At 46.5% G+C, this 13,940-nt stretch overlaps 1 protein-coding gene across 7 annotated transcripts in view; it reads right to left on the bottom strand.

Moving 5' to 3' along the window:
* Positions 1 to 1,414: 1,414 nt before the first annotated feature.
* Positions 1,415 to 13,940, bottom strand: part of Fam168a (family with sequence similarity 168 member A) — a 134,136-nt gene continuing 121,610 nt past the window's right edge. For all 7 annotated transcript variants that reach the window (XM_050122687.1, XM_050122684.1, XM_050122682.1 and 4 more), the window contains 4 exons: positions 10,669 to 10,811; positions 8,531 to 8,705; positions 7,338 to 7,468; positions 1,415 to 6,894 (listed from right to left, as the gene is read on the bottom strand). In XM_050122687.1, the coding sequence (XP_049978644.1) occupies positions 7,356 to 7,468; positions 8,531 to 8,705; positions 10,669 to 10,811 (431 nt within the window). In that variant the 3' untranslated portion in view covers positions 1,415 to 6,894; positions 7,338 to 7,355. The remainder of the gene's footprint in view (positions 6,895 to 7,337; positions 7,469 to 8,530; positions 8,706 to 10,668; positions 10,812 to 13,940) is intronic.

The raw sequence follows: 13,940 nt of genomic DNA on the forward strand, positions 1-13,940 counted from the left end.
CTCTCTCTCTCTCTCTCTCTCTCTCCCTGCCTCCTACTTTTGGATAAACTACTTACTGCTCCAGTTCCACACTCCCCACCATGATGGTTATCTTCTGTACGTTCCTTTGGTTATGGTGCCTTCACAATAGAGAAGTAGTTTAAGACAAAGCTTGAGCAGCATTAGCAGGGAGGGACAGGAGATTCAAAAGTACAGTAGGGAAAGAAAAAAGAGCCCTTAATGACTGCTTGTATGAGGCCCTGTGGATTTTAATGGTCCCCCTTGGTTTCCTGACACTCCCTCACTGCTTGAGAAGCCTCTATCCACCTCATAGCTGGTTGGTGGGGCACACTTTTAATCCCAGCAGTGAGGAGTCAGAGACAGGCAGATCTCTGAGTTTGAGGCCAGCCTGGTCTAGAGAGCAAGTTCCAGGACAGGTTCTAAGCTACACAGAGAAAATGTCTCAGAAAACATTAAAAAAGAGAGGAGAGAGAAAAGAACCACCTCCACTGAGATGGGCAGAACATGGATTCTGAAACTAGACACAGTATGAATTTCAGCTTTCCCTTAGTGAAGGCCCTTCTTTCAATAGCAGAGCTTCTCTTGGCCGCAGAGTGTGAGGACCTCAGAGATCAACAAGCAGAAGCGAGCGGCAAGCAGAAGCGAGCGGCAAGCAGCAGCCACAAGACACTCAACAAAGAGCAGGGTTTTTTTTTTTAAAGATTTATTTTTAAATATTTATTATATATACAATGTTCTGTCTGTGTCTATGCCTGCAGGCCAGAAAAGGGCACCAGACCCCACCACAGATAGTTGTGAGCCACCATGTGGTTGCTGGGAATTGAACTCAGGACCTTTGGAAGAGCAGGCAATGCTCTTAACCTCTGAGCCATCTCTCCAACCCAGAGCGGGGGTTTTTGTTATTAGTTTTCCCTTTCCTCCAGCCTGACTACATGTCAGTTCTTTAACAGCTTCCCCTGGTTTCTACCACATTGTCTGGCCCAGGTGCTGATGACACTCCACAGCGCCCATGCACTGCCTGACCCATAGTTCCAAGAAGACACAGCACAGAATCTCTCTCTCATGCATGTATGGAATTTTGTGTATGAATGCTTGCGTGTAAGTGCACCACGTGTGCCTGGTGCCCCAGAGACCAGAACACACAGGATCCTTTGGAATAGGAGCTGCAGATGGTTGTGAACCACTGGCCCTCTGTGAGTAATCAGTGTTCTAACCACTGAGCATCTTCCCAGGCTTAGAGACAAAGCCTTCATGTTGTACTCCTACCCTAGCCTCCAAAGCATTGAGGTTCCAGATGTGTACAAGAACATGTTAAAACAAAACAAACCCCCCAAAACTGAGAGTTGTCTGGGAGGGAAATGCAGGGCTTACTAGCCCAAGGCTATCTGTGTGGCCTTCACCCAAGAACCACATGTTGGGGTTTTTTTTTTTTTTTTTTGGAAACATTTTTTAATAGTTGTTGAATGTTCTACAGCTTACAGTAAATATCATATAGTTACAAACTCTTGGCTTCAACCTCTCAGACTGATCACTAGCTGATCTTCAAAACAAAGCAAAACTCAAAAGAATCCAAGTCAACAAAGCCAGATGTACACTTCACACACACAAGTGTGGCCACAGGGCTTTCCAGTTTTTACCTCCAGGCTCTGAACACGCCTATAAATTATTTGATCAAGCTACTTGGAAGACACCGGTCAAAGGTTTATTATTATAATAATTATTATTTTTAATGTTATTTTTAAAATGTGAGTTCCAATAAAATTTAAAAATTAGATTCCAACCTGTAGGTTAAAATGAATAAAAAATACAAAATCATACACAACGCTCTCCGCAGGGATGTTACATGCCATGAGAACAAGCTTCTCTGTCGTGTGATATGAAAGGGATCAGATGCCTTGAAGACAGGAAGGGGACAGGCCCTGGGCCTTCAAAGATTAAAGACAACTTCAAGGTGCAAGAGGCGTAGTCTTGCCTCACCTTGTAAGGAGCATGGTTCACAAGACAGATGCAGTGGTTCTGGCTGACCTGAGGTCTCTGGGCCAGTCCTATTCTTCAGTTTGATTTTCGCGCACGCGGAGGATGGCTGAGCTGGGGTCAAGGATAGAGGATGCTGGGTTTAGCCCAAAGCAGATTTCACTCACTTGATTCCTGTGGGCTGCTATCTGTAAAGCTGCTTTATCTGTTCTCAGGCTGGAATGGATGAAGGGACACACTGCCACACCAGGGATACCTAAGGACTACTGATGTAGCAGCCACAGTGAAGCAGGTGCTGTTATGTCCCTCTTTGGCTCTGTGGCAACCAGTTTTAACTCCTGTGTTCTTGGCTGGCTTTCTGACTGGCATCAACAGTTTCTAAATTAAGAAATACCTGCTGGAGAAACTGAGGGAATGGGACCCAAGTATGGCCATGGAATGTTGGAGTTGGCCTGCTGGGAATGTCAAAGACTGAGTTCTGGAACCACATAATACCAAATTCACGAGTGCTTTTTCTAGGAGAGGGAATAGGGTAGAAATCTGTCTGGAGGCTCAGGTGTCACCTGACCAGAGAACCTGGCTAAGTTTCTTCATTGATTTGTTCCCCTTTGTCCATTCCGACCCTGGCTGCCCTTCTCTAGAGTCCCAAGTTTGACAAGTATGGGGGCCACATAATCAGCAGTGATATGATTAACACAAGATGGAGAGGCAGAGCTCGCTGAATGAGTCACACCTGGGATAATAATGATGGATCCAGCCAGAGCAGGGCAAGATACTTGATGTGCCTTGTTTGACTTGTCATGTCTGCACAATATGATGCCAGAACTGGTGACCGTGAGACTTATCCTCTGATGCTCCCCATGACTCATTTCTGAAGGCTATTCAGGACAGAGCATCAAGCCTTCCAAAGAAACCTCTAGGTCTCAACCATGGAACCATCTAGATGGCTAGGAAATACTGGGTCATATGGAGCCTAGTTAGCCTTTCTAGGACCTGGTTCTCACTGGAGGAGCAAGCATGAGGACTCCAGTCGAATGTGTTTCAGAAGTTCACACTTATGCCATGTCCCCTTGAACTGCCTTGTTGGATCTGGATAGGAGTCAAGAGAGCCAACATGCAGGCTTCTCAGAAGCAAGACTCCTTGCTCAAAGATACTTGATTCCGTCCCCAATCATCTTCAGTACTGGGCAGTGTCACCTTTGGTGTTCTGAGTTAGGTCTTTTGTGGCAACTTCTCTGCTGGAACTACTACCTCTAGGTTCCCAGGGCCCATACAAGTCTCGGCCTAAAGAAGAAATTCTCAAAAATCTGCTCAGCTGAAAAATGGGAGCTCCCCCAAGTCTCCATAAACACTTCCTCTGTGGGCACACATAGTCCTTTCCTTCTTCAAGCATGCTTACACTCGAGACCCAGCAGGAGGCAGCAGAAGAACAGAGGATCAAGTCTTGGCTCTTGTACTTATGAGCTATGTGTCCTCTGGCAAGTCTCTCATCCCTTCAGAACATGATGACCCCCGCCCGTATCTCTAAGGTCTCAAAATCTAGAGGTTTTGGCAATCAGTGTCAAAGTACTTTATGTACAAAAAGGTCTGGACAGATAGATTGTGTGTCCCTGATGAATACTCAGGGAAGAGGGGTATGCACTTCAGAGTCAATGTCAGGATATCAAGAAGGAAAAAGAATTTTATCTCATAGGAAGAACTTGTTTCGAAAGCATGGCAAGAGACTTGCAGGCTTTTACTCACTGGGAGTAGTCCAGTTCTCAGACCCAAACTTTCTGGCCCAGGACCGATGAAGATGATCAGATGGCACCAAGGAAGGCTGGTGAACAGATCCACCTCTACCTCAGCTTTGTATTGGGAGAGGGAGGTGTGTCAACAAGGTGCGCGGCGCCTTGTGTGTGTGTGTGTGTGTGTGTGTGTGTTGATGCCGGTGTGCCTTGTCCTATGATAAGGGGCCCCTTACAGCTTTGGCCTCATCTATCTTGACCACTAGGGCCATCCAGAATCCTCAAATGATACCTAGGGCACCCTTGCTAGAGCTGTGTTCACCTAACCCAAGGTACACACACACTGCGTTCTGGGGTTCAGCCTGTTTGCCATGGTTCCCTCCTTAAGCTTGGCCAGGCTTGTTGATCTCTGTCAAACAAAAGCAGGAGGCCAGCTGAACTGGGGCTCTTGTGCTCTTACTGAGAAAGGTTAACTGGTCTGGTTTCTCTGTACTACAGCATGTCAACACTTGGTTTTCACCTTGGGGTCTTTCTGATCCTGAATCCACAGATTAGGTCTAATATGAGGTACAGAGCATAGATGCTTCAGAACATGAGCCCATGTGTGGATCAGGCTTGGAGAGACTACAGCCAGCAGGGGATTCCTTACCAGAATGTCACACATGGGACTTTTCTGAGTCTTGGATTCTCTATGAATTAAACAGCAGGCATCATGCCTTCATCTCAGGGACACACCCCATGAACTGCGAGGGTCACAGTGTTTACTTACTGATGTGTAAAGAACAAATGTTAAGAGGCCATTCCTAGGTCTCTCTTTTTTTCTACCAGGTCATCTGAAGGCCACTGGGTCTAGGAAACCTGCCAGGATTCCAGCGTACAGTTCACTTCTGGCCATTTCATCTCCTAGAACTGTTTTCACGTTTGTCAAGTAGGTGGGATAGCTAACCCTCAGGGCCAGTGCATCAGCCGTGAAATGCTTTAACATCTGTGAAGCACCTGACACATGCGAAGGTATTCTATAATTATTACCACCATTATTATTTTGGCATTTTTCAAACATTTAAGACATAATCTATACCAACCTTCATCCACCTCTACAAAACCAATGAAGGTAGAAGGAGGCATTGTAAAAAGCGGACCAACAATGGAAAACTTTGTCTTATAAGAAAACCTTGTCAGTACCCAGAACAGCCGTGTCTTCTCCTGGTCCTGAAGCTCCCAGAAGGCTGGGCAGGCAGGAGCCCTAACTTCTGGCTCTCTGCCATGGATGCTGATGGACTCTGAATTCCTGGAAACAGTCAGACTGTTTCTGAGCTCATTCTAGCTCAAGGGCTTCCATTTTTTTGTTTCCTTCAGGGGAACACGGGAAATAGGAGGAAGGTGATGTTCAAGTTCACATCAATTTGAAATGAAAATAGTTCGAGTCTCAGGTGTTACCAGTGAACCAATTTTACACAGAAAGATACTCCTATTCCACCCAGTGAGGCTATTGGCTTGGCTAGTTGGGCACAGGAAGGTGGCTGGCCAATCCATTTCCTGGCTGAGACTAGGAAGGGCTTCCTTGTCTCAGGGGTCCCTCTTCTTCTCCCAGATGTGGTTGTATCTGCTTGGTCTTCCGTTTTTGGTGGTTCCCATTCTTCTTCTCTTCTTGGGATAAAGGACTACTCTCCTAAGTGCACAGCCCCTTCCAGCCAGCCCACTTGCTTTTTTTCCTAGAGGTGGAGTCAGGTGCAGGATAAACATTCCAGATGTCGTCACAGGCTTTCCAAATGCAGTTTCTGTTCCTGCCCTCTGCCCTTTGTGGCCTCTGCCTAGTCTTCAATCCCTCACCTTTAGAGTCCATGAGGGAAAGAGCAGGAAGAAGCCCAGAGGTCAGAGCTCACTAGATGTGGACACTGCTGACTTAATTTTTACAAAGCCAAGCCAATCCATCCCTTGCTAAATTTTTGTAGGCAAAATGCCAGTAAATAGGAAGGCTGCATTTAATGCTAATTTACTATAAGGTTCAGAGAAGTCCTTCTGCTTCTCTGGGCCTCAGTTTCCTCATCTGTCAAATAGGGGAATGGATGAGATGATGAATGCTAAGGTTCCTTCAGTTCCATGAGTATGAAATGATTATTGCTATTGTTTTCCTTCACTATCCTGACCTTCAGAACCGCCAGCTCCCTCCTGGAATGTGGTTCCTTCACTTTGGCCTTGAAGTGGCAGAAGGTAACCAAGAGCTTGGCCTGCTTGGCCTGCATGCCGGCCCCACGGACAGACATGTGCACCCCGGCACTGGGAAAGGGCAGAAGGGCAAGGGAGAGAAATGCCACTCTCTGAGGAGAAAGCCCCTCGAGTGGGTCCATGAGGTTCGGGCTGAAGGTGGGATTATGCAGGCACCTGGCTTTCTGAAGCCTCTGGATGCTGGGATCCCACCACCATGCAAGTGTTTGGCAGGTCTGAGGTCATAGCATCTCTGGAGGAAGTGCCAGGTCAGCTAACATCACTGTGCAAATCAGAAGGTCCAGGCCAGCAATATGGCCAGAGACCTTTCAAACCAGAATTGAGCACCCTCTCGCCCCTTTTCCACACTACTTCCCTATTATCCTCCCTCCCTTCACCCTTCCCCAAATTCTCTGCTTTCCCAGGTTCTGGGCCTGGGGTTGTGAAGCTGCTGACAACATTCCTACATAACCAGGTGGGCTTGTTCTTGGTCTTTTGCAATGGCTCTTAGAAGATATTTCTTTGTATTTGAAGTAATCTTGCTTCAGCAAAATGACAATCTGACAGAGGTGTGGCCTTCTCAACAGCTCCAAGTTCCTACCCCAGACCTGACGGCCACATCTATTATGTTCTCCAAATGAAATATAGCCTTTAGATGAGCCATTGCAATAAACCTCCCTCTCTGCCTGCTCCTAGACTGGGATTGCAGGGACAGGAAAGAAGTGCAGAGAGGACTGGGCCTGGTCAGGTAGGAAGAGGGGATAGAGTCAGGAGGGCAGTGGCTAAGAGGGAGGCACGAGGGGGAGGCTCCTAGATTAGAAAAAGCAGCTTTTACAAAAACCAAAAATAAAAATAAAAATCATTAAAGATGCATAAAGTGACCCTTGCACTTCCGTTGTCTCTTCTTGCAAATAGAGGTGGTGCTGCTAGGGGACTGCTCCAGCACCGGTGTAAGACTTGAGTAGTTGCATACAATGTGACTCCAGGTCTGGGGGAGGAAGGAACACTGTTAGAGAGAGTGACGCGCCACAGGGCCCCCTTCCCTGAGCCCTACATGCCTCCCAGAGGTGCAGAGGACAGTAAGGAAGCTGGGGTCAGGGTCTCTATTTGGCTAACATCAAAGCTGGTATATGATTTAGACAAGACTTCATTTGAAGAACCGAGTCTCTAGTTAAAGACATCTAAAGACCACAAAGAGCACAGAATTCAATAACAGAGGACAAAGCCACTGCTCAATCTAATTGGCTGAGTGATTTTGAACTGTGTATCTAAAAAACAGAGTTAAAGACCCATGAGTTAAAAACTACGAGGGCTGTAACCCGGAACAGGTAACAAGTGGTGACTGTTGCCTGTGCTCCAGATTCAAGCCAGGACTTTGAGGGAGTTCCTGCAGGAGTCCCTTCCCTTCTCCCCATCCCTGGCCCTACTCACTTGGACAGGTTGCAGGCTTTACCAGTGCGGGGGCACATAGCTGTATGCAGGGGTTCCTTGGGCCCTGTACGTGGGCATGGAGACAGGGTGTGCCCCAATTGCAGTGTGCTGGGGTGTGGTCAGCAAGGTACCTGGGCATCGAGAGAGGAGGAAACCTGAGTAAGCTCTAACCCATAACCTGGGTACAGGATGGAGAGGAGGAAAAGGCTTTTACATGGCCGTCCTTCCTGTCCATGCCCCTACCACCCTGGCCTGCCTGGTGAGCACTGTCCCTCTCCACCTTACCAGGCTTCCACTCCTTAGGGTGAGGAGTCTTTTGGGATGCTCGAAGACAGAATTACTCTTAGGAAATCCCTCTTTCATTTGCATGCTTCTCTTACTGCGTACACGTGTGGAAACCGTTATCTTTCCTGATTCTCTCTTCTACATATACTCACCTAGGTATTTAAGGATCTTTCCTTCCCAGGACCTTAATCAGGCTGGCACTGAGCAAATAACTAGCAGCTTCCTGTGTACTGAGCAACCATGCTGGTCACATCTCGGATCTTTACGCCCACATGGCAGTGCCAATTATCTCTAAGGCTACACTTCCCACCTTTATCCCCAGTGCTCCTTAAGGGCAGACTCCTGTCTCTCTCAGCTCTTACAGTTAATTATGGGGATGGTTCTTATATTCCTGCCTGGGCCCCCTGTTGTCACTGGAGGCCCACAGTTAACATCCCTCCCAATCCAGCCCGCAGTCAGTTCAATCTCCCCTGCTGCAGCGCTAGCTCCCTCACCTGAAAGCATTCAAGCCTTTCCACAATCATGTCCTTCCTCTCTCCCCTCCCCCTCCGCATTTCTTACACGCCTTAAACCTTTTCCATCCTATGAATACACCACACTTTGATCCTTCTGCGTCTACTTCCCTTCCCACTTTCATTTCTCTGCTTGGCCTCCGTTCACCCATTATTCAAGGCCTTGCTCAACATACCCATCTTGTGTGCCATCTTCCTTATCCCTTTAAATAATTTAGACTTTAAATTATACTCTAAATTTCTAAATTTTAGAGCATCTTCTCTTTGGCTTCCTGGAAAGCTCTCTAGCCTGGCATATAATTTCCCATGCTGGGCTGCAGCCAATTCCATGACTGTTCTCCAGTGTGAGGATTCCCGCAAGACAGCAAAGGATTCTTTGGCAGATGTTGCCCTTACCTGCTGACATTGCCATGGTGGTTCCTGCCACCATGCCCATGGCCACACCGTTGGTCCTGGGGGCAGCAACAGGAGCTGGGTAGATGGCAGAGGGAATGCTGTTGGGCTGGACAACTGTAGTGTGGTGGATGACATGGGGCTGGGCGGCATACACGGGCTGTGTGTAGTAGGCTCCCTGTGAAGAGAGGCTAAGGTCAGAGGAGTTCTTGGAGAGAAGAGATGGTGGGTGGGGAGCAACCAGGTAAGAGAAGCTCTGGCCTAGGGACACAGTGTAGGCTGGGGCTCTGTTCTGTCTCACTCTGCAACTAGTTCACTGCTGTGATTTAGCTTGATCTGAAAAATAAGGCCCTCTCGCTTGCACCCCTAGAGTGGCTATGAATTTTTAGTAGTAAGAGCTTTTCTCCCTTTAGCCCTGGCTTTAACATTTAAAATTTTTCAAAATTTGCCAGGGATTGGTTCCACACGCCTTTAATCCCAGTACTCAGGAAGCAGACACAGGTAGATCTCTGGGAGTCAGACGCCAGCCTGGTCTAGAAGAGCTAGTTCCAGGACAGACTCCAAAACTACAGAAAAACCCTGTCTCGAAAAACCCAAGGGAAAAAAATAAAAAAAATTTGATTCCAAGGCACTACCATAAGCTGCCCCTAATTTATCAGTAAGGAATATAGTCAGTTTCTCAGCACGGGGACACCAAAACACTGCCACACAGGCAGACGCATTATTAACGGCATTCACACACTGTTGTGAATGTTGTTCTTTTGTGTTCGTTTTGTCATTATTGGGTAGCAAGATACCTCTGAAGGCAGTGTTCTGAAGTGATGGTTCCCTTCCCAGATCACACGGCTCTTCCTGGTGCTGCATTCATGGGCCTCCCGAGTGTGGGAGCAGATAAAAGCATTGGAGACTAACTCAATAGTAAATAATCAAAGTCTCACCTTAGCCCTAGAGGCTAAGATACTATGCCATACTTGAGAAAAGTTGATTCAAGCCTCCTGTTTCTTATTTATCTTTTATTTTCCAGGTAGACTGGCCTTGAACTCAATATGTAGCTGAGAATGACTTGAACTTCTTCCCAATACTGGGATTAAAGGCATATGTTGTCATGTCCCAGTTTTGTAGAATACTCTGCAACATAGCTAGTTAAAAAAATATTTTCTATTAGTTGTTTAATATACATATATATATATATATATAGTTATATANAAATGTGTGTGAGTGTGTATGTTTTGTCTGTGTACCACTTGCATGGAGGCCAGAAGAGGGCACTGTGTACCTTGAACTAGAGTTACAGATGAGTATGAGCTGCCATGCAGGTGTTGGGAATCAAATCCAGGTCCTCTGCAATAACAGCAAGTGCCATCTCTCAAGCAACATAGCTAGTTTTGTTTTTGCTTTTTTCCCAAGACAGGGTTTCTCTATGTAGTCCTGGCTGTCCTGGAACTCGCTCTGTAGATCAGGCTGGTCTCAAGTTCAAAGATCCACCTGACTTTGTCTCTTGAGTGCTGGGATTAAAGGTGTGTGCCACCACCGCCCAGCAACAAAACTGGTTTTTAAACCCCAAAGTTTAAAGACTCATTACCACTTAGACCTCATGTAGAACCGTCACTTCAGAGGATGGACCATGGTCAGGCTGGAGTCTCAAACAGCTCCCTCTTGCCTCCCCTCGGCTGCACACATTCTCCAGCAGGAGAAACCCAGATGGACCAATAAAACACTACAGAACCACAGAGGGCACCGGTAGCAGACACTGATTTTTTTCCTTTTCTTTCTCTCTCCTACTTGGCTCATTGATTTTATCAAAGAATGGGAGGTGTGAGATTAAAAGAGAGGAGATCAACACAAGTAATAGCACAGCCTGACCCAGCCTCTGCAGCCTCAGGTTCTCTACTTGTCCAACAAAGGAGCTGAGCCAGATCATTTCTAATGGTCCTGACGTTGGAGGCTCTGGTAGCCTAACTGACTTCATTCTTCACCCTTTGGGAGTGAGGCAAAGTAGGCAGTCTTGCAGGAATATTCTTTAGTGACATTACAGTGATGACAGCTAGCTAAACCCATGGACTCTCTTTTCTCTTCCTCATCCCATGCCACCCCATCCTTGCTGGAAGCTCCTGCAGAAGAGGTCCTCCATGTGTACCTACCTGGGCATACAGATTCTGCTGGGGGTAGGCACTTCTGATTGGATACATGGCCGTCTGATAGGGATTGGGTGATGGGGAGTAGGGGGGTGGAGCAGTATTACTCTGGGTCGGTGGGACCTTGTATGGTGTCCCTGCAGTATATCCTGTACCAAGGCAATAAAAGAGACCTCTAGTTAGTTGGCAGAACAGCAATGCTTGAAGGCAGCAGGTCCCCAGTAAGAGTTCCTCAAACAGCTGGAAACACAGATGAGGACTGACAAGGAACAGGGCTTTACCCACAGAGCTGTGGTCCCCACTCCCTCAGTTCTGGTGAACAGGGCTGCAAGCATGATTTGGGCATCTTATTTCTCTGGGTTTCAGGGCTCTCATCTAAAACAGGAGCTAGAACCAAATAGTCTCTACGAGGCCCTTTCAGCTGACAGACAATCTGGGGTTCTGAGCTGCCTGTGTGGAAAGGCAGGTGGTACCCTGACAGACATTTCTTTTCGCTATTTTCTCATTCTGGTTCCTCGCTTAGCATCTCAGGATATCTTCTTTCTTTGTCTAGCTCATTTGTTTTTGAGTCAGGGTCTCATGAAGCCCAAGCTGATCTCATATGTGTATCCTGAATGCTTCATTCTCTCCTTTCCTTCTCTTCTCCCCTATCAATCACGGTTCCTCTTCACAAGTCTGAAGGTTAAAAACCCCATTAAAAAACAAAAAATAGCCAGGCGTTGGTGGCGCATGCCTTTAATCGCAGCACTCGGGAGGCAGAGGCAGGCAGATCTCTGTGAGTTCGAGGCCAGCCTGAAGAGCTAGCTCCAGGACAGGCTCCAAAGCTACAGAGAAACCCTGTGTGTGTGTGGGGGGGGGGGGACGACAAAACAAACAAACAAAAGCAAAACAAAACAAAAAACCACCATCAAAGATCCCTATCTTCTAGGGTGTTAAAACTTTGCTTTAAGGCGATGGCCTTTTCTTTTACTCTGTGGCTTGGAGAAGAGTCACCTCTGCCCCAAACACCTGAAGTTAGGAAGACATACACTGACCCAGAATCTAGGCTATGTCTGTATCTCGGAAAGATGGACAGAAGGAGGGCACTGGCTGTCACACTGCTGCCTTTGAGGAATCTTGAAGAGTAAGATTCCTCAGAGGTCAGCAAGACTGTGTCCCTAAGAATCACCACATGGAATCACCCTGTGGAACCCGGTGAACATCAAGGAACCACATTTCTCCTTTACATAGAAAATCCAGAGGGGGCTGGAGAGATGGCTCAGAGGTTAAGAGCACTGACTGCTCTTCCAGAGGTCCTGAGTTCAATTCCAAGCAACCACATAGTGGCTCACAACCATCTGTAATGAGATCTGGTGCCCTCTTCTGGCATGCAAACATACATGGAAGGAATGTTGTATACATAATAAATAAATCTTAAAAAACAAAAACAAAAAACGACCGACGTGGTGCAGGGTGGAGTAGGCTTTTGTTGAAATAAAAGTGATGTGGTCTTAGGTCTGACTTTCCTCTAAACTGGCATATGTAATGCCAAATCTCTAGACCTTAGTTTTAGGAGGGCAAAGGAAGTTTTTAATAATAGTGTAAATGAGCTCGCAGCCAGCCTGGTCTACAAGAGCTAGTTCCAGGACAGGCTCCAAAGCTACAGAGAAACCCTGTCTCAAAAACCAAAAAAAAAAAAAAGTGTAAATGGTGAATTTCTAAGATACGATATGTACAAGACTTTTCAAAGCCGGGCGGTGGTGGCGCACGCCTTTAGCACTCGGGAGGTGATGTGGGAGTGATTTCTTATTAATAAAGAAACTGCCTAGGCCCATTTGATAGGCCAAACCTTAGGTAGGCGGAGAAAACAGAAGAGAATCCTGGGAGAAAGAAGCTTAGTAGGGAGTCGCCATGATTCTCCCACTCCAGACAGATGCAGGTTAAGATCCTCCCTGGTAAGCCAGCTCGTGGGCTACATAGAATATTAGAAATGGGTTAGAACAATATGTAAGAGCTAGCCAATAAGAGGCTACAGATAACGGGCCAGGCAGTGTTTGAAAGAATACAGTTTCCGTGTAATTATTTCGGGTATAACCTAGCCATGCTGGCGGCCAGGTGCCGGGGACGCAGCCCTGCCGCTCCTATTTCAACAGGGAGGCAGAGGCAGGCGGATCTCTGTGAGTTCGAGGCCAGCCTGGTCTACAGAGCTAGTTCCAGGACAGGCTCCAAAGCTACAGAGAAACCCTGTCTCAAAAAAACTAAAAAAAAAAAAAAAAAAAGACTTTTCAAATTTGTCTTACTACAGAACGTGTGTGTATTTTCCTCGGGGTTCCCACATACTATATGGGGAAAGTATGTACTCTACCACTGGGCTATATCCCCAGCCTTCTTTTGTAATCTTATTATTTTTTTGGATGTAATCTTATTTTGAAATAGGATTTTATTAGATTGCTTAGGCTGGCCTTGAACTCACTTTGTGATTCAGTCTCACCTCAAACTTTCAGTCTTCCTACTTCAACCTTCCCAGTAGGTAGGATCATATATGAGCTTCTACCAACCACAGGCTGGATAACCTGTTTCTGCCACAGTAGTAGTTACAGACCATACGATCCTTAAACCTAAAGTATCTACTATTTGGTTTTTCATAGGAAATTTTACTGACCCTTAATTTAAAGGTAAAAAACAAGATGTGAAGGCTCTAGGGATATAGCATCAGTGGCAGAACCTTGTCAAAGCTATGTGTTTCATCTCCAGTACAGAAAAAAAAAAAACAAAAAACAAAAAACAAAAAGACACCAAAAAACCAAAGCCACAATAAAGATGTGAAGAATCCTGTGAGAATCTAGGACAGGACACTGTGTGTGTATAGGACACTGTATGTACGGGATACTATGTGTGTACGGGACACTATGTGTGTATAGGACACTATGTATGTATAGGACACTATGTGTATATAGGACACTGTGTGTACGGGACACTATGTGTACAGGACATTATGTGTGTACGGGACACTGTATAGGACACTGTGTGTACGGGACACTGTGTGTGTATAGGACACTGTATGTACGGGATACTATGTGTGTACGGGACACTATGTGTGTATAGGACACTGTGTATGTATAGGACACTATGTGTATATAGGACACTGTGTGTACGGGACACTATGTGTACAGGACATTATGTGTGTACGGGACACTGTATAGGACACTGTGTGTACGGGACACTGTGTGTGTATAGGACACTGTATGTACGGGATACTATGTGTGTACGGGACACTATGTGTGTATAGGACACTGTGT

This window comes from Alexandromys fortis, unplaced genomic scaffold, assembly GCF_014885135.2.
Source record: "Alexandromys fortis isolate MF-2015 unplaced genomic scaffold, M_Fortis_MF-2015_v1.1 scaffold_209, whole genome shotgun sequence".
In the NCBI taxonomy this organism is placed as follows: Eukaryota; Metazoa; Chordata; class Mammalia; order Rodentia; family Cricetidae; genus Alexandromys; species Alexandromys fortis.